The following is a 20,259-nucleotide window of genomic DNA, read 5'->3' as shown; positions in this document are numbered from 1 at the left end:
TATTTTATAATTTCTGGATCAGCACTTTCAGATGTTTTGGATGACTGCACCACTCAGAAGGTAGACAGTTTTAAATATTTAGGAAAAAACAGTACTGCACAGAAAATTGATATTTCAGCAATTCATGATTCCAAAATTAACTATTTCAGTGATCTATAGGTAAGCTTTCAATCGTGCACCATGCAGCTTGATTTAGGGTGTCAGTGTGTCTTTGCTATCATAATGACAGGAAGAGTACACCTTGCGCAGCTTGAAACGTGCAACAGGCGTGTACTAATTATCTTAATTATTCACTGGAGTATTTTGGGCGTAATGTGAAATAAACTAATCAGCGTGTCACTTGCCATTCCTCAGGTGCACTTTGATAGAAGATTACTAAATAAACTATTGCTAGATAAACAATGCTGCAAAGTTATTATAAGTTATTTATTGTGCAAATAATCCTCCAGAGAAACACAAAAAAACATTTTACAGAATATGCATTCATATATAATACAGACGTTCAATGTAACCCAGTGCCTCACAACACAAAATTACCCATCAGCATGACGGGGTGGTGTGTTCTTCACCAGCTCCAGAAGAGCCTCGGTCTCTGCGTTCTCCTGTAGCTGTAATAAGAGATCCTCCAGCAGCTCACCACCACTCATAAACTCCTGCCAGAGACGAGTCAGATATTTAGAGTTAATAACAACTGTATAAGTTTCTGTGTTGCTTTTGCAACCCTATGATTATAAATATAACAACACATTCACCACCACTTTTTTTAAACATTGCATCTGACTATATTATGATTAGGTCAGAAAATGCCTACATTGCATTATGACATAATTAAAAAAAAAGATAATGCTAAAAATATTGTTAAAAAGAAAAGACTCACCTTTATGTCACGAGACACATAGCCAATCCGGTGGTCCGTCACTCTGTCCTGGCTGAAATGGTAAGATCGTATCCTCTCTGACTGTGCTCGAGTACCAACCTAAACAGAGAGAGGCGCATCGAAAGAGCTGAATATATTAGTGCTGACCTGAACAGCACATCGCAAGCTTTCTAAATGAGTACTGGAATGTACAGTTCCCTCCAAAAAAGTATTGGAACAGTGAGGACAGTCTCATTACTTCTGCTGTGAAACTGAAAACATTTGGGTTTGACATTAAGATTAAGAACACAAGACAAAATAGCGACATTTTAGGTTTTATTGTCAGGTATTTACGGAGATTTACAGAGATTTACAACCTTCTGTCTGAACGATAGATTGGCCTCATGTTTTAATACATTTGAGGGGACTGTATGTACCAGATATTTGTCCAACAAATGTAATGTAAACAAAAAAGTGTCTCAGATTAATAACGTTTTAATAACTTCTGGTTGAAAATAAATATACTACAGTGAAAAAAAGTGAAGATGGAAAGAGTTTAAAAGAAAGAAATGGTTTGTTTTGTCATTGAAACACAAACAAAACAGATGTACACGGATGCCCCGCATGAATCTATAAATTGCAATTAACAAGCTATTAATTAATTATTAATTAATACATTTACACTTAATCATCTATTTAAACAATTATTATATAATAAATGTGTTGTAGTAACAACTGTATTTACAAAAGTTCATTCAATTTGTGGTTTTAAAAAAGAGAATTAAATAGAGAATTAATTAACAATGTAACAAATTTAATACTGATTAAATTACACATACCTGCTGTTTCCGTGCTGTGTGACTCTCCTCCACCTGTCGGCCCACGGTGCTCTGATAAAGCCGAGCTTTGAGCACACGCATAGCCAACTCCCTGTTCTGTAGCTGAGAGCGAGACTGCTGGCATTCTGCTACAGTTCCTGCAACAGAGTAAAAGAAAACAGTATAAAAAAACAATTATATCATTAAGATTAAGTGAAAAACACTTCAATTATTACAGCTAGAATTAGAGAAGCATGTGCCTGAACCTGTGGGCAGGTGAACTATCCGGACAGCACTGTCTGTAGTGTTGACACTCTGACCACCGGCCCCTCTCGATCTGAAAGTGTCTATTCGCAGGTCTTTAGGATCTATGGCTATGTCCACCTAAAATGGATTAATCAGAAAAGTTGGGAAAAAAAGCTGAAAAACACATAATAAAGACAGTTTCTTTTATTGAATACAGAAACAAAATAATACCACATTAGTCGAAAATATAAAGAGCACCGAATTATAAGGCGCACTATGAATAAACGTCTATTTTTTTGGTCTACTTTAATATAAAGTGCACAAGATTATGAGGCGCACCAGATTATAAGGCACATTGTGCGACACTAGTAAGGAACAGGGGTGTCCCCATGTTTTCCTTCTAAATCAGCAGCTCTCACTGCTGGTTTAACTAAAGCTAAGCTAAGCTAAGTAAACAAAACGGTAATAAAAAAAAAAAAAAAAAAACATTGTCTTTTAAAGTCAAACAAGCGCTGGGTTTTAATCTACACAGATTTCTCTATTGAAAACTCTCTCCTGTTTTTTTGGTGAGTAAAACACATCCATTCATTCTCAGCAAGCTTAGAATTCCAGATTTCCAATAAGGCTGGGTGCAGCAGCTTTAGCATTAGCGGCTAACCACCACCCCACAGCGATACACTGAAAACTCCTGTATAATGCTGTATATCTATATTTTACTATTTCTAACCAACTGTCTACCATTATATAATAGATCAGAGGCTTAACATGACCAAATCCAGACTCACATCACTGGGTTGTGGCAGGACTATAACCATCATGGTTCCAGTATGGATACGTTGCATGCGGGATGAGAGTCCAACCTCAGGAATCCTTTGGACCCTGTGTGTTCCTCCCTCAAACTTCAACCAGCGATACACATTCTCTCCTGAAATCTTCACTGCTGCATGATGAAGACCCCCTAACACAAACAAAGCAGCTACAAATGATTCCAGTCTGCAATACTGTGAGTAAACATGTTTTGTAGAACAAATAAATAGTTTTATTGGTAGAGAGAGAAGTAGAGACGCAGTACCGTAATCAGCTTCAGTGTAATTAAACACTTCAAAATCCCAGTCCTTATAGCTGGCAAAGCCCTGATACATATCAAACACCTCTCGAGTGAACTGCTGACAGATGTCACCTAAAGCAAACGATAAAGACAACAAATCACTACTTACAACAATAATATAACAATAGCTATTGTATAACTTAAAAGAAAACAGACAGAATACTGACCTCCTGTAGTTCTTCCTGCTGCAACCTCGAGAATTACATTACTGCTGTCGTGCTCATCACTCGGAACCAGTGTCTGTATCAACTAAAACAAATACACAGTTTATAATATGTCTTCGTATGATTATTATAACAATCAGCAACTACAGACAATTACTTTCCTTATACTTACTTTTCTATTTAACTTTTTAATCTTTTTTTCAATTTCCTGCTGTTCTTCTCTTAGTAGTTCCACCATTTGTTTATCTTCAGTCCCTCCATCTGTGGTACCTTCATAAACATAAAACATTATTTGACTGAAAAATATGAGGATTGCTTTAGTTTTTAGGTAAAACCTGAAATCAACTTTTACCCCCTTATTTTATTGGCTTTGCGACACTATATTTAAAAAAGAACAGTATACAAGTTTAAAGGGATGGTGTAATTACTAAAAAAAAAAAAAAACACTTTACTATAAAAGGTTCATTTCAAGAATGCCACATCAGAAATTATTAGTGCAAATTGGAATTTTAATTGATGCAACCATGAGCAAACAATATTATCTGATACTAAGCACAAGTACCACAGTATAAGAAAAAAAGGGGAAAAAAGTTGTTTTGATTATGGTAAAGGTATTATGGTTATCAAGCCATATGAGTCCATAATATTATAAAAGCATAAATATTTACCTTTAATAGCATGAAAAGTAATTGTTACTTATTTTAGGGACAATGTTGTAATGAATTCCTTAAAACCTAATCTACCATTTACATACTTATATCTACACCTGGTGCATTTGTTATTTTCCATGATCTAAGAGCAATAACTCAATAAGTTCTAAAAAAAACAGTTGTTGTCTAAAAAGTTTGTCTAATTTTGCAGTTCACTGGATATAAAGCCAGTATAAATAAGATAAACCTTTATTAATCCCACAATGGGGAAATTTGCAATGTTACAGCAGCTCAGAGGAAAGGACAAAGAAGGAGGTCAAGAAAATATATAAACAAATAATAATAAATCCTATATAAAAAATATCAAAATAGCTTTTGCTGTCTCCCAATTTGTCTTATGTGAACACACTTAATTTTCACATTTTGAATTAAGTCAGAAAACTAAAAAGATAAATATTACACTGACCCACAGGCACCCATTTACCAACACAGCATGTTGTTATTGTAAACTGGCGACATCTAGCGGCGGATTATAATACAGCAACAACTGCAATACAGTTGATTTTAAAGCACCTACTCTGTAGATGAGCTTCAACCTCCGCTAACTCAGATAAAGCTGCTTCACAGCTTTCAAACGTGTTCACTACAGAGGACAGATCCACCAGCCTCCGGTTTAAAGCCCTCCTGTCCGAGTCGCTCCCGGTATCGCTCTGTAAACTACTGGAGATAGTCCTGTACTCCTGCAGCAGCCGCTTCAGGTGTTTCTGCACCGCCTCGTTCCTCAGCAGCTCCTCCGCTTTACAGCACAGCATGCGGGAGAGGAGCACCACCCCGCCGCCGCCGCCGAGCCCCAGCGCCCGGGCTGCTCCTGCCCTTCTCCGGGCCAGCGGTGAGAAGACTGTCCCCGCGGCCACACACAGCCGGACCCATCTCTGTGCACTCATCTCCTCTCTGTTTCTGATGGGTTTTCTTCAGCCAGTCCATGTAAAACTACACAACACAGCAGATTGGATAACTATATAACTAACCTAAGTTACTTAACTATCTAGTTATCTATCATTTCTGAAACACGCGCTGCCCTAAAATTAAATAAACACTCACTATATAAAACTCGCTATATAGTTTATAGATTAAAAACAGCCCAATCAGGCCTGCAGATCACTGCAACACAGCTTCTCTACTTTACTACAACATATTATAAATAAATTAACTGTAACACACGAGAACAGTATACAAGGGTACACACATGGAGGATGTGTGACGTACAAGGGCACCAGGAAGTACTTGGTTACTGGGGATTCTGGGATATGTAGTTTCAAAGTAGAAAAAAATTATATGCTCTGATAAGGAAACCAAACCAGAAAGTATCAGCCAGAAAAATTGGACACACTTTCTCATTCAATGTTTTTCTTTATTTTCTTTATTTCTTTATGTGGATTAATATTAAAATATTAAAAAAAACACACAAGCTATTGTTTCCTTACATTTAATTTCATTTTTTTTACAAATAGTAAGCAGCAGAGAAAAGATTGATAAAACTGTTAATCTCACTGATACATGATATTAAATGAATGTGATGTAAAATATGTCCCAGACAAAGAATATGAGTATTTATTTATTAAACATAGAACGTAATTTTCTATAAGTTTTATTTTGATACTGTTAACCATTATAAATACTTTCTTTTCACCAATTGTTTATAATAAGAACCTGACTGGAGGAGGAGGAACAGCCGCCTTTGTAAGTCTTGTTCGCCCTAGGAGGGACATTTTTTTCTTGTCACTGTTTCCTTTGGGTTATTCACTGTTTTGTTATGTTTTAATGTCCAGTGTTTTTTATTTTTGTGTCGTTTGATCCTTTTACAAATGCATCTAATTTAGTTTGATAAACTTCCATTACTTTTAAAAATTATGCCTACCAAATATGAAAATCAAAAACTTTAAGTGTGAGACTAAATAAATAAATTTTGCCAAAACATTATGTTACATTAGTCTGTGAAAGTTTAGAAAGTATGTGATGTTTACTAAGCATTCCACCAACCAAAAATGTGGGGGGTTTAGGGGTTTATAATTTGCCCTGAGTAAAGCCTGCCCAGACCCCCAGGTTAATAACTGTTTTTTAGACTGTCTAGACAGGTCTCTTATGGTCTCTAAGATGCTTGAAAAGCTGGTCATCATGGTGAAAATGTGCTGTGCTGGTTAATTAGGTGGTAATGAGGACTTGACCACCATAGTGTATGTTGCTTCTGATTTTGGTCATGCTGGTTATGCTCAACAAGCTCAATACCGATTTTCATTTCACTTTTCTGACAGTAGAACTCATATATTTTAGATCACAAATCATTTTAACATTTAGTGCCTAACGTTGTAATCACTAAAAAAACAGTTTGCAGATAACCATGTAACCATGTTTGCTGGGCAACCTGACCATCAAAAACCTATTTTTGACCATCTGAATACAGCAAAATCCAGTAAATGCAGGTTTTGAGCTGGATTTAGGAAAACTGGTCATACAACGTATTTAAATCAGTTTGCACTAAATCTGTTGTAGAAATGCCTCTGTATAAACCTGTCTTGACCATGTGTGAACACACTGACACTTGGTGTAGGAGTTAACCTAAAGGGCTCTGCTAAAATGCATGGAGCTCGTGTATGAATACTGTCTTTGTACTGTATTGTTCTACATTATGTGAAACCCAGCCCTGCAGACAGCATGCACTAGTTAGAAGAAGACAGGAAGTGGCTCAGTGAATGCACCGCCTCTCTCTATTCTCTTTATTCTCTCTGTACAGTTAGAGGAGGGAGTTTTGGCAGAGTGCTGAGAACTCTCCGGCAGCAGCAGAGGAGCAGACTGCTGAGTGATGCCCCGGACGGAGAGAGCAGAGATGGAGATCTGTGATCTGGAGCTTCAGCAGAGACAGGGATCAGCACAGTGGAGCTGCAGGAGGGCTGTGATCATCTTCCTCACAATCACTGGCTTTCTGCAGATCACCTCCAGCCTAGCACTGCTGCTGCACCTCACCGGCCATTTACCACAGGTACAGCCCTCAGTACTCTCTCTCTAATACTTTTCTTTTATTTTAAATTGTTTGTGGACAAGCAAACAAACTGAGCACAGTGCCTGTATTCATATTATAAAATATTGTTTAATGTTTTATCTTGAGTAGATAAATAGATATAAGACACAAACTCTTATTTCAGAGGTTCTGTTCTTAGAACATTGGTGGAGAATCAACTATTGTGGTCATGTTTTAAAGCTGTCAATGCTCTTCAAACTCTCAACATTTCTTTTTAGTTGTGCATCACGATATTAGAATCCTACAGATTTTTGAAGATAATTGCTTAAATCAGAATTCCACATTTAGAGATAAAAATAGAAAACAATTCAGGTTTTAATAACAAATGGTGTATTGCATAGAAAAGCAATAGTCTGTAAGATTTGTGGATTTAAAATACTCTCTGGTGAGAAAGTGTAATTGCACTGAGCATGCTGAAGAGCACTTCTAAAACATGCATTGTCTTGCATTGAACATACTGGCCATTAGTAAATGTTAAATGTACCAAATATACCAAAATCGTATGTCAAAACTGTGATAAAACAATGTCTCAGGCATCATTCAGCAAATTTGCAACCTCTTTGTGTAATTTCATGACTAACATCTGTGACCTACAAGGGACCTAATTACACTCACAAACAGCACAAGAGAGAGACTAGTCAGCAGAATTCCAGGTGGTTGTGCTCAGAGAAGCACTAATGTTATGTGCACGTTTTTCCGTTAAACACATTCTCAGCAGTGGGTCTTGGTTCTTTCCCGCGTGCTTGTTATTTCTAGGCTGACTCATCCGCAGAGCTCCAGACGCTCCCCGAGGTAAGAGGTTATGTGATTATGGGAACTATAACAGCTTGAACAGATACAAAAAATGTCTCATATGTTGTAAAGTCCTAGAAATTTGACTTTCTTATCATTTAGGATCTTCTTACTGAACCAGTCTCAGCTGCAACATTCAGAGATGCCAAGGCGAGCACAGATGTCAAGTCTGAAAGGAAACACAAAAACATCATGCCAGCAGCTCACCTGCCAATCAAACCAGTCAGTGGACATATACAGAGTGAGTACCAGTGCTCCAAACAGCATGCAACTCATGTAACATGTTTCTTACAGTCAAATTATGTTTGACTCTTGTCCTGTGTACACTAAAGTGTAAAGGTGAAAGGAACCAAAGGTATCAAAAGAGGTACATATTCATAAAGGTGAGACCCGGTGCAACAAGGCAAGCAAACCAATCAATTGCTTAGATTCCAGAGCTGGTCTGGAGCCCCCACACTACGATTGGTTATAAATGGAATAAAGTGACAAACTGTGTGATCGCCCCTTAAAATTCTGTGACGGTCAATGCGGGAAAGTACAACCACACTGTTATTAGAATCACCCTCAAAGAGGCTCCTCCCACTAATTACTGAAAGTAGCCAGCCAGCCAGCCAGGTTCGTCACTCCTGCCACCGGCAAAATATGAAACTTCAGCAATCATGAAGCAGAGCCAGAAAAGAAAGAAGAGATAGAAAGAAAAGAAAAAACAAGACACCGTTAAGTGATAGTAAGTCATAATCTACATTGGATAAATTAGAACTGTCCTCTGAATTAACACTCCGTGAATTCCCACACTGATATCTCATGACATTTGGCATGTCACTGAAGTGATGTAAGAGCAGCAGCAATGGCACCAGGGGAACTTGTTGTTCCAATGTCTCAGTAATTAACTCAATGTTATATTAAACATGTATAGATTCTTTTAATAAATTATCCAAAGACATGCTATTAATGTTATAATGTTATAACTTTACATTCTGTGAAGTTTCTTGGCACAGCAGCACTTCATCACTTTAAATAATCACTGTGTTTCATATGTGTACAGTGTGTAGTAACCTGCAAGCCTGCACTAATAAGTTAGCAAGTAGTGTATATCTTTTGGTATTAGTGTGTAGTGCACAACTGAAACATATCCGTAAGGCAGAGTTTTAACACTTTCCTTTTTTACTGTATCACAAGTACATGTCAGCACTGTCATTTTTAGTGTACACTTTTGTGTTTTTATTACACTACTACTATTTAATCATTCTACAAATATTGATGTTTGACAGTTGTTTTTCTGTCATCAGGGAAAATCCATGCCACCATCATTCACTGGTACCCTGAGCAAGGCAACCTTCAGCATTTCGGATACAACAACGGGCGTGTCCTTGTTCAGAAATCAGGCCTGTACTACGTCTACGCCAAAACGTGTTTTCGTTACTACGATCTTCTGGAGAACGGTCACTCCAATGAATCACCCACCTCGTCACCGTTTGACAAAGGTGTGCAGCTCATACAGTATGTGTTCGTTGAGCGTTTATCTTACAGCTCCACTTTAAGGACAACACTGCTGATGAAAAGTGGGAACACGTTTCAGTGGAAGCGAGGCACTTATCACATGTGCTGTCAGCAGCAGAGTGGGGTGTTTTCCCTGCAGGCTGGAGAAGGATTATATGTGAGTGTCTCAAACTCTTGGATGCTTGATCCAGAAGCTGAAGGCAGCTACTTTGGGGCTTTTAGGGTAAGCAGTGAAGTGTAGCTTGGAGAATTGTTTGTGGGATTACTCTTTTTGTACTTGAGAAACTCTGTATTCTGTGACAAAATAGAATTTATAGAGTTTAAATAAAGAATACCACTGATAATCATCTGAAGACCACTATCCTGAGCCTTTACAGTGCCAATCTTTGGGCTAAAAACAGCAGTTAAAGTACACCACTGTAAAAAAAAGGAATTTAATGTTTTTGCTTCTTGTTACTACTGTTTAGTAATTGAATATGAGTGATGAGGGCAGATGCTGTCATATACCCACCCAGAGAGAGGACCCTAGCTGCTGATGGCAAACCAATGAACCTGTTACTAGGTACCAAAAGCAAATATAGTACAGTGGAATTAGTTCCTAATTTAAAGGTGCCAAAACTTTGGTACCCTTTACCTTGATAATAGTTTAGATATTATATGCTATAAAAGACAGTGTAATGGTATCTGTAACTGTGTAATTTACTCATTGGTGTCCAAACATATGCTCAAGGCTATATTTATGTATACTGTGGCACTTCTGAGCCAGAAATAGTTTTTTCATCAGACGTATACCCGGACTGACAGTTTATATGGCAATTTATATTATTTTACACATTATATTGCAATTCAACCACTTTCAGTAAAATGAATAAAGACTGGATGTTTCCTGAGATACTAATATCCACTCTGCCGATGCACGCCCTTTTAAAACAGACCAATATATTTTGGAAAGGTTATTGTTCTACAGCAGGGGATTTATTAGTATGAGCGCTGGCAAGACTGAGAGGAGTCTGAAGTTGAAAGACTGCAGGAAAATAAACATAGCTAAACTCCTGGCGTGGGTACACTCTTTCAGTTTTCAGATTTATTGGCTAGAAATGGTATTGGTGTGATTTTAGGCTCATCTTTACATATTTACATATAAATATGAATTTACATACCTCATCTCCCAAAGGTCATTTATGTGTAGCCAAAATAACATGTTCACTTCTTTAGTGAAAGTATATGCCTCTGTAAATATATTAACATTTTTTATTTTGAAAAGTATCATTTCTAAATATTCACATAAATATTTTACTGTTTTGATTGTACTGTTTGATTGTAATATGAGTTTTGGATGAACTGTGGTTTCACTTGATTAGGTGCTGGTCGCACTGATTTAGATAACATTTATAAACCTGTGTATTTGTTTCTTTTTAGTTTTTGTTCACATTCTTGAAGTCCGTTTTGTAGTGGTCATGATTTTTGTTAGTGGATTTTGTTCTGACAGCGTGTTCATTTGTTTATTAGCGATGATCTGTTTGTGAATTTGTATTAGTGACTTTTATTTTGGTGTGGTCTGTTTGTAGCGCTGTGGTCTTATGCTTCTTGTTTTTTTATTCCATTTCATTTCATATTAAAAGACTTGAAGATTCTTCTCTTTCCTCTCAGCCCAACTCCATTTGAGACTACCACACCTTACACTAGTATAACTCTGCTCTCCACTCACACACCGGAGTGATGTCACTGCAGATGTGTGGCTGTGCTCACATCTGGCTTTTGTGGTTTTCGTTACTGTTGAACAAGTCCTTGAGCAAGTTACTCAACGCTCTCTGCTCCAGCGGCGCTGTAGTATTTTTGACCCTGGCTTTCTAAGCTGGGATATGTGAGGAAAACATGTTTTGGTGCACTGTAAAAGTGTATGAGTATAATTACAATAAACGCTGATTATTATTACTTTGTTGAATATTAAGCTTCATGTATGTAAACACTGTTACAAGATTCAAAACCAAATTCACTTGTTATTTCCATGCAGCATGTGGTTTTACATTGTCTTGTTGAAAAAAATTTGGACACCCCTGATAAAGCTGTCTTGAGGAGATACTGCCATCACAGAACAGAAGTGTATACTGAAAAATCCCCGTACAAAGACAGAACTTCCTGATAACAATCCGGATGGTTTCATCTTTGTTCCATATAGGCACAGCATAATTTTTTCCCTAAAAAATATCTAAAATACTGATTCATCTGAACAGAATGCTCATTTCCCACTCTGTGATGATCTATCCCAGATGTCTCCGAGCCCCAAAAAATTGACACCATTTCTGGACATGATTAAAACAAGACTAATGTTTTATGTGTGTTTTTACAGTGCCATCTAAGGGCCCTTTCTATTTTCTAACATTTCCATAATTCTCTTATGCATTTGTTGAAAAAGTGGAGATCCTCTGTCCATATTTGCTCTTCAAAGACACAACATTTTGTGTATACTGCTTTTCATCACTATCCAATGAAAACCGAGTATTTTATTTTTTTGTGGATTTTTTGTTTAATACATAATTTAAACACACAAACAGTCCTTTTACACTGTATGTTTTTACATTGAATTTTATAGAAAGGTATGTTTTTTTCTCTCTCTAGTAAAGTTGCTGTTTTGAAGATACATATTTTTTTATTGGTCAGCAACATTTTGCACCAAATCATGGTTAAAAATCACCTTTTTAAACCTCATTTATTTTCGTCCCAATTTTTTTGTGTTGCAGGCCTTAAATGCAGGAATGGATATATTAACAAATATTATCAAAATTTATTTGACCAGGCAAAACATATAAAATTACCTTGGCTTAAGTAAGATGTAAGCAGCATCACTGCTTAAGCTCTCTGGTCTTATATCTTATTTCTTTTTTTTATATATATATTCACTGGGAAATACCCTACAGCTATGCTTTGCTAGTATTTTGCTATTTATCAAAAAACATGCAAGCAGAAAACGCCCAGAATATACAGACTAACACAAATTAGGAGCTCTGACGTGTTAAGCAGGAAAAACATGATTAGAAGAGACAAATAACATGCAGAGGTTAATGTGGTCGGTCTGATTCATGAGGGGAATACCCGGCTGACTCACGCTCCTTCTATCCTGTTATGACTGCAGTCACCGGGGGCCAGACTGATCCTTTTCTGCTGAGCTCAGGAACACAGTTCCTCTACTGTACACTGATTTCTGTTCAGAGGAAACCAGCATGAGAATTACACTGATCCAGCACTGTTCATGCTTAACCTATTGTCTAAATTCAAGATAAATTGAAACTATCTTATAGCAGTAATAAATAGAATACAGCTTCTATGTGCATTACACCAATAACCATTTATACTCTGACATTATGCAACACTGGAATATTCTGTTGGAAATTTAGAAGCTGCACCAAGAATCTGAGTTTCATTAGTTACACACTCTCAGATGAATTACAAAAATAAAGAATGTTCTAGGCTCCTAAGATACACTAACATTTAGAGGACTGTGAAGGCCAATTTAAATCATGCAAGAAAATACCTAACTAGAATTAATGTGGTGAATTACAAAAAAAACTATTACTAGGAAACACACCATGTGTATAATATATATATATTTTATATATTTGCAATGTATGTATCTACAAATGTTAAATGTATATTTTAACACATATTTTGCATATATCATTCAGTCAAACGTTTGGACACACCTTCTCATTCAATGTATTTGTTTATTCATCTTTTCCTACATTGTAAATTAAATCTAAAGTAATCCAGACTATGAATAAACAAATAAGTCACACAAGCCAAACAGATCAAAATAATAAATAATAAGTATTTAGCCAGGCTCTTATCTAGGGAGCTGCTAACTTGCGGTTTCATCATAATAATTTTTTATGGTTCTTAAAATCTTTCTTACAGTTTTTTTTTTTTTTTTTACTTTGTTGAGTACGTAGTTCTTGCCATAATCTGGATTAGAACATTACTTAAATATTCACTATTCACTGTATACCTGTAACTCTACCTCTTCACTACTTTACTGTAACTGATGCTCTCAAACACATTAAGAGGCAAGAAATTAAAAAAAGTAACTCAAATAAATATACTCACTTAAATATAAAACATATTCTGGTTTGTTAAGCATTTTGTTTGTTTACCAAATAATTCCATATGTCTTTCGTCATAGTTTGGTTGACTTTAGTATCAATCTACAATGCAGTACATTAAAAAATAATGAAAAAAAAACCCCAACTCAATTTAATTTTGATGTATATATTAACTTGTCAGATATAACTGCATCTTTACTTTACTGTGTTTCTGTATCTATTAAAATGTTTTTTTTTTTGCCATGTTTAACATATAATACTTCACTTTAGTATATGCTACACTTGAGTGCTTAATATTTCCCTGAATAATAAAAAAAAGTTTTTAATTATTTATAGAATGGTGATAATTTTACTTTACTAAAACGTTCTATCATGTTCTCAAAGAACAAACAAAAATATTTTAAAAATTATTTTATAATAATAATTTCTGTTTTGTGAAGCCATTCGCGTGTCCACAGCTGACAGAAGGCAAAGTGTTAACTAGCTAAGCTATGTCCAACGCAGACAACGCAGAGCTTTCCTGGTAATTTTAAACAGTTTAATACGACTTTTAGTCATTTTTAAACTTTCCAGGAAATAAAATAACTAGTTGAATATTTATAAATATATTTAGAAATATTGTTAATTGTAAAAGGGTTGATTTAATGGATGCTAAGCTAAGTTAGCTAACAGTTACATTTTTACCTCAGTTTGTTTGTTAGTTGTTAGCTAGCTAACGTTAGTAAATGGCTTTAAGCAGATATATCTCAGTGCAGGGTTAACAAAGTCAACGTCTGAAAGTAGCAGAGATAATATACTGTATTTTAAACTGTTCCAGTTCCATATTTGTGTATTTATTTACACTTAAAACTGTATTTTCTCCACAGTGCTGGAAATGAGGACTCTCTGGCCAGCGCACTGCAGGCGGTCTCCCAGCAGGGGGAGTCTCAGGCTGCGGTACTGAAGGAGAAACAGTATGTTCTCCACTCACTGCAGGTTTAACACTTTATATATTATATTACAGTAAAATAGTCACTTATTTGGATGTGTATTTTTAAATAAATGACAAGAAAAAAATGTGGACATGTATTTCTACATTTTAATGAATTTTAATACATTTTACAATTTACAGCTCTGGTAAAAAAAATAAGAGACCACTTAAAAATGATGAGTTTCTTTGATTTTAACAAAATGAAAACCTCTGGAATATAATCAAGATGAAGATGGATGATCACAAGCCATCAAACCAAGTTGAACTGGCTTGAGTTTTTGCACCAGGAGCAGTCCTAAAGCAGTGTGTAAGACTAGTGGAGGAGAACATGATGCCAAGATGCATGAAAAATGTTATTAAAAAACAGGGTTATTCAACCAAATATTAATTTCTGAACTCGTAAAACTTTATAAATATTAACTTGCTTTCTTTGCATTTGAGGTCAAATAAATGCTCTAAAATGACAATATTTCTATTTATAATTTGGGAGAAATGTTGTCTGTAGTTTATAGAATAAAACAACAATGTTCATTTTATTCAAACATAAACCTATAAATAGCAGGATCAGAGAAACTGATTCATAAACTAAAGTTTATTCATAATGTCTATTTCATGTACAATGTTATGAACTGTCTTTTAAATAGACAAATTTAATAATAAATAAGTACATTTAGCAAAAGAAGACATAGAAGTTCAAGGCAAACACATTTTTAGGCAGGAATTAAAGAGGCCAAATGGGAATAGTGGGCTAGAGGAGAAAACTTGCGGGGGACAGAGGGAGTAGTTAGTTAGTTAGAGGTGTTAGGAGAGTAGGTGATCTTTGAAGAGCTACGTCTTCAGGAGTTTTTTAAAGGTAGTGATGGACGCTCCTGTTTTTTATTTTTTTTTTGTTGGGAAATGGGAATGCCATATATTTTCAGGGAAGGAGGGCACCAAAATCAGGATTTAAGATCCCTGTCATATGATCTTGTCGTACTATGCTGGCAAATTCTGATCTGAATTTTTATTTTCTGGAACTGGATTTGCCGCTGCTGACATAACTGACTTAGTTTTTTTATTCATAATGCTACAGGCCACCCTGACAGAGACAGTGAAGAGTTATGAAGAAGTAGCCAATAATATAAAACTGAAGGAGCGACAAATCAATAGCATCACTTGTGAGATTGAAGAGATCCGTAGCCACAACGCTGCCCAGACAATACAAATACAGGCCATCTTAATGGATAATATGAGTTTCAAGCACACCATCGAAGAACAAGAGGAGAAATCTCGGTCCTTGCTGACTGAATACAACACTTACCGCAATCAAATGGACAATTACAAAGTGCGTGTGTCTGAGATGGAGAGCCAATCACATATTTATAAGAAGCTGGTGGAGAAGAGGAAAGAGGTGAAGAGACTGAAGCAGGCCAGAGAGGAACTGAGGATGGATTTACAGAATCCTGAGGGAAACGCAGTTCGTCAGGCTCAGGTGTGTACAGTCCTCCTGAGACAACAACATGACGTAATGTAACAGGATCCACTGATCAGCTATTCAATTAACACCACCACATTGTTTCTACACTTATTTTTCATCTTATCAGCTACATTAAGCATAAAGAAACTCTTTGTAGTTCTATTATTACAGATTAAAATCCTGTATCTGAATTGTGGTGGCAGGTTATGGTGTTAATCTTATGGCTGTTGTAATGTTAGTGCATTTCTATTAAGTTTAAATTAAGCATTTACACTATAAAGGTTTATGTTTATTAAAAAGTGTGGACTAAGAAAGACTGCTTTATTAAAAACGGAATTAAATTATAACAGAATATAAGAAATTAGAACAGAACATATGTTACTTTCTGAAGTGTAAATGCAAAAAGCAAGCATCTGCAGATCTACAGTATCTGCAGGTCCACAAGTTGGAATATAGACAGGCTATTTTTTCCATTTTATTGCTTCCATAAATTAAATAATGGTTAAAAACATTTTACATTTTAATTTATTCAAAATCTCTTTAACGTCAAAGCAAAATAAGTGTCTGTAAAATATTAAATTATATGCTATTCCTCTTTTCCACTTTACTAGTTCAGCCACTTATTAGGTATTGGATTGGGGTTTGGGCTTGACCACTCCAGAATGTTCTTCTTCAAGAAAAATACAGGCAGAATCAGATTGTTCTTCCACAGTTTAATATATTTTTTCTGCATTTATAGCACCCTCTACCTTCACAAGTCTTCCAGGGCTTGCTAACAAGAAGCATCCCCATTGCATGATGCTGCCACCACCATGCTTTTACGGCGGGGATGGATGATTTGTGTATGGGGATGTGCCTTGTTTGGTGTCTGCCATACATACCGTCTGGATGTATAGCAAAAAAGCTTAATTTTAGGTTAATTGTCCAACGGTTCATTGGGAAAACCATAATCAAGATTTATCCATCTTTAATGTTCTCCTCCAGCATCAATGTTCTACCGCAGCACTTATTATTAAGATCTTCCACTAAACGGTTATTTGCTATAGTTAGCTAACCATGCTGAAAAAAACTACACCCAGCCCCATAGGCATTTCATGTGGAGAAGCCATAGGAAAGGTTATGCTCTGTGCTCATTCAGCCCTGCAGCAGAGAATCAGCACGTGAGAGTACAGGCACCAACTGCCTGGACCCCTGTTTAATTAAGTCAGTCACGTTGCATATTAATGCTGCATCTCATTGTGTATTTTAAATTTTGTATAAAAGTTTTATATTTTAATAAAGCCTAATTATATTGATCATGATCCAGTTTTTAAAACAAATTCCCTTTAGAGAAACTCAAAATCCAAAGGCTTAAATGATTTAGCCAGCATGTACAGCTCATGCATGTTATTGGATGTGAATTTCCTGAATAGGTAGCCTTGTAAAAAGTGATTCACAGTAATCAATTTAGATTGTAACGTATGCATAGACAAGCAATTCCAAAGATGGTGCTCCATCACAGCAGAGAAAGCAGTTCCACCGCTCCACAGTCCATTTCCAAGGAGATTTATACCTCACTAGTCAGCACATTGCATTGGCACAGTAAACGCAGGCTCATTTGCAGCTTCTCTAGAGCCGTTTTACTGTCCATGCTTTTCAGTAAGGGTTCATACAGACTGTGTGCAGATAAATACCTGGAAAGTTTTAAATATTTTGTATTGATTGTCTCAATACTTTTGGTTATATCATTATATATACAGTAACTATACAGTGTCTACTTAATAAAACATAACTATAACATGTTATACAGCTCTGTAAAAAGTAAGAGACCACCTTAAAATTATTATTATTTTTTTTTTACCAAATTGAAAAAAACAAATTGAATATAATCAAGAGGAAGATGGATGATCACGAGCCATCAAACCACCAAGCTGAACTGCTTAAATTTTTGCACCAGGAGTAAAGGCATACAGTTATCCAAAAGCAGTGTGTAAGAGTGGTGGAGGAGAACATGCCAAGATGCATGAAAAATACAAATAAAAAACAGGGTTATTTCACCAAATATTCATTTCTAAACTCTTAAAACAAATCAATTATGAATATGAACTTTTCTTTGCATTATAGTTTTCTTTGCATTATTCGAGGTCTGAAAGCTAACATGATATTTTTATGTTGTCTTCAGAGAGACACTGATCACATTAAGGCCAAGATACTTTCCTTAAAAGAACTTGTGGAAGAAAAAAAGATGCTTCTTGAGAAGGAGAAAGAGGTACATTCACAACTGAGAAAAGATATAGAGGTAAGTCTTTAAATACTGGCGTTATGTTGAAAATTATTATGCAAAATCTTGAAAAAAATGTTGCTAGAGAATATTAATATTAAAAAAAGTTATTAAGGGAATAATAAGCATTACAATTGAAATAATAATACATAACAAGGCTGATGGTGTGAAATTAATAGATGTTTTCTTGCTGCTCAGATTCACAACAGAAGATGTGAGGCTATTGTGAAAAGGCTCCGCTGCCAGCTGAACAAGGCTCAGTCCAGCCACAGACAGATAAGCAGTGACATTTTTCACATGGAGAATGAGGTGGAACAATTGAAGAACCAGTTATAAGTATCTCATGTAGAATCAAACAGTGAACCAAACATGAATACTACATGTTGGCAATGTTTTCTGTCTTATAACTTCAATAATTTATATTATTATCCATAATTCCATTTAAAGACTTTTTCTAATATGTTCTTTTGAGACCAAATGACCTTTTCTGTGTGCACTGTTAGTGTTTTGAACAGCTGAGGGCAGCAGTTTCAACCAAATGAAACCTATAGTTCTTTTTAAGGCACAGTTTTTCTAAAACTGTTTGCAGTTTAAATGCAGCTTATTGTCAGACCTTTTCTTTAAATTTGACCAGAAAAAAAAAAAAAAAAAAAAAAAAATATATATATATATATATATATATATATATATATTACCAAGGTCTCCTGTTGATGTGTTTGTTTTTAAAATCATTCAGACTAGAATATAAATTTGCATTGCTGAAAGTTAGCCTGCAGCCAGTGAGGTGATGTGAGTTGACAGTATCTGAACTGGCAGTCTCACTGAACACTAATGAGGGCGTGACGAGGTATCTGCCAGCTTATTACATCTCCCAGTTCATTTCGTGCCCATCCCAGTTTTCTTTTACCATTTTCTCAGCAGAGGAGGCTTGTTTTCTCTGGGAAAATGCTTCAGGTGTTCTTAACTGACAAACTCATACTGTCCTAGTTATGATTTGAAATGCCCAACTACAGTTTCAGAATCAGTTTCTCTGATTTTTTTATTTATATGTATATGTTTGAATAAAATGAACATTGCTGTTTTATTCTATAAAATATGGACAACATTTCTCCAAATTCCAAAATTCCAAATAAAAATATTGTCATTTAGACCATTTATTTGCCGAAAATGAAAAATGGCTGAAATAACAAAAAAGATGCAGAGCTTTCAGACCTCAAATAATGCAAAGAAAACAAGTTCATATTCATGAAGTTTTAAGAGTTCAGACACCAATATTTGGTGGAACAACCCTGGTTTTTAATCACAGTTTTCATGCATCCTGGTATGTTCTCCTCCACCAGTCTTACACACTGCTTATAACTTTATGCCTTTACACCTGGTGCAAAAATTCAAGCAGGCAGTTCAGTTTGGTTTAATGGCTTGTGATCATCCATCTTCCTCTTGATTATATCCCAGATGTTCTCAATTTGGTTAAATCGAGGAAACTCTTATTTTAAATCAAAGGTCTCTTATTTTAGCCAATAGTTTTTAAATGGGAGAACTTGTTTTCAGCCCATATCGAAGGTTTAATTCCGGTAATCTCAGTATAAAACCTACTAAAAAACAGGTGAATCCTTAAAATAAACACAGATTAAAAAGCTGATCTGTGTTGCTCTGGTGAGCAGTAAGAGGAAGACATAATGACGCATCAAAGCTCCCAGAGGCTTTAGGCACACTCATACCAGCCTTTATAGAGGAAAAAAACAATTATCCCAAAAATAGAGCACAGACTGCACTTCTCTGCTGCTGCTTCCTCTGCACCACTCCACCCAAATACATCATCTTAGCCAGGACCAGCCGTAATACAGCACATATCACCCCCATTCTAAATAGAAAAATCGAAATTTGAGTGCAGTATAGCATATTGTATACTTTTACATAAGTTAACACAGTTATAGTATTGACTATAAAAAAAAATCGTGGAATAGTAGCATGTAAATTGATCATGACCTGTATAGGTTGTGAGGTGTTATCTTGTGAGTGATCTTTTTTGCCAGAACTAATTTCACAGTTCCAGAAATTAACTAGTTTACATTTATTTGGGGTTTTCCCTCAATAAACAAGCCTAAAATGACTGCTACTCCCAAATTAAACATATTATCATATACCAGGCTGACCAATAATTGTGTATACCAGTTTTGTGATTAGGAATATATTTTAACACTTAAACAGTGTATTATATTATGAACTTATGCAGCACTTACCACAATACCACAATATTGATTTA

General features: G+C 35.6%; 3 protein-coding genes across 3 annotated transcripts; 2 read left to right on the top strand and 1 right to left on the bottom strand.

The window, feature by feature from the left end:
* Window positions 1–405: 405 nt before the first annotated feature.
* Window positions 406–5,105, bottom strand: mtrf1 (mitochondrial translational release factor 1). The gene is made up of 9 exons (XM_007244211.4): window positions 4,420–5,105; window positions 3,365–3,462; window positions 3,196–3,277; window positions 2,993–3,100; window positions 2,706–2,878; window positions 1,941–2,058; window positions 1,696–1,832; window positions 878–976; window positions 406–653 (listed from the first exon to the last, which is right to left on the bottom strand). Exons 1-9 carry the CDS (start codon window positions 4,784–4,786, stop codon window positions 534–536), a joined length of 1,302 nt encoding a protein of 433 aa, XP_007244273.3. The 5' UTR covers window positions 4,787–5,105; the 3' UTR covers window positions 406–533.
* Window positions 4,642–10,846, top strand: LOC103042871 (tumor necrosis factor ligand superfamily member 11). The gene is made up of 5 exons (XM_015604499.3): window positions 4,642–4,731; window positions 6,634–6,879; window positions 7,675–7,710; window positions 7,813–7,951; window positions 9,000–10,846. Exons 2-5 carry the CDS (start codon window positions 6,703–6,705, stop codon window positions 9,449–9,451), a joined length of 804 nt encoding a protein of 267 aa, XP_015459985.1. The 5' UTR covers window positions 4,642–4,731; window positions 6,634–6,702; the 3' UTR covers window positions 9,452–10,846.
* A 2,832-nt stretch (window positions 10,847–13,678) lies between these two features.
* Window positions 13,679–18,632, top strand: LOC103040416 (coiled-coil domain-containing protein 122). The gene is made up of 5 exons (XM_015604506.3): window positions 13,679–13,830; window positions 14,174–14,282; window positions 15,350–15,748; window positions 17,895–18,011; window positions 18,192–18,632. The coding sequence occupies exons 1-5, from the start codon at window positions 13,799–13,801 to the stop codon at window positions 18,327–18,329; spliced, it is 795 nt and encodes a 264-aa protein (XP_015459992.3). The 5' UTR covers window positions 13,679–13,798; the 3' UTR covers window positions 18,330–18,632.
* The last annotated feature ends 1,627 nt before the right edge of the window (window positions 18,633–20,259 follow it).

Source organism: Astyanax mexicanus, chromosome 5, assembly GCF_023375975.1.
Source record: "Astyanax mexicanus isolate ESR-SI-001 chromosome 5, AstMex3_surface, whole genome shotgun sequence".
NCBI lineage: Eukaryota > Metazoa > Chordata > Actinopteri > Characiformes > Acestrorhamphidae > Astyanax > Astyanax mexicanus.
The sequence above is the reverse complement of the archived record's forward strand: the minus strand, read 5'-3'. Positions and strand labels throughout refer to the sequence as shown.

Bases quoted from the DNA above. Each gene is read 5' to 3' on its own strand.
- mtrf1 (XM_007244211.4), bottom strand. From the start codon at position 4,786: ATGAGTGCACAGAGATGGGTCCGGCTGTGTGTGGCCGCGGGGACAGTC. The intron at 3,101-3,195 runs GTCAGTATTCTG...CGTTTGCTTTAG, and splicing joins AGCAGGAAGAACTACAGGAG to GTGACATCTGTCAGCAGTTC. The intron at 1,833-1,940 runs GTTCAGGCACAT...ACTCTGTTGCAG, and splicing joins GATAGTTCACCTGCCCACAG to GAACTGTAGCAGAATGCCAG.
- LOC103042871 (XM_015604499.3), top strand. From the start codon at position 6,703: ATGCCCCGGACGGAGAGAGCAGAGATGGAGATCTGTGATCTGGAGCTT. The intron at 6,880-7,674 runs GTACAGCCCTCA...TGTTATTTCTAG, and splicing joins TCACCGGCCATTTACCACAG to GCTGACTCATCCGCAGAGCT. The intron at 7,952-8,999 runs GTGAGTACCAGT...TTCTGTCATCAG, and splicing joins AGTCAGTGGACATATACAGA to GGAAAATCCATGCCACCATC.
- LOC103040416 (XM_015604506.3), top strand. From the start codon at position 13,799: ATGTCCAACGCAGACAACGCAGAGCTTTCCTG. The intron at 13,831-14,173 runs GTAATTTTAAAC...TTTTCTCCACAG, and splicing joins GACAACGCAGAGCTTTCCTG to TGCTGGAAATGAGGACTCTC. The intron at 14,283-15,349 runs GTTTAACACTTT...ATAATGCTACAG, and splicing joins ATGTTCTCCACTCACTGCAG to GCCACCCTGACAGAGACAGT.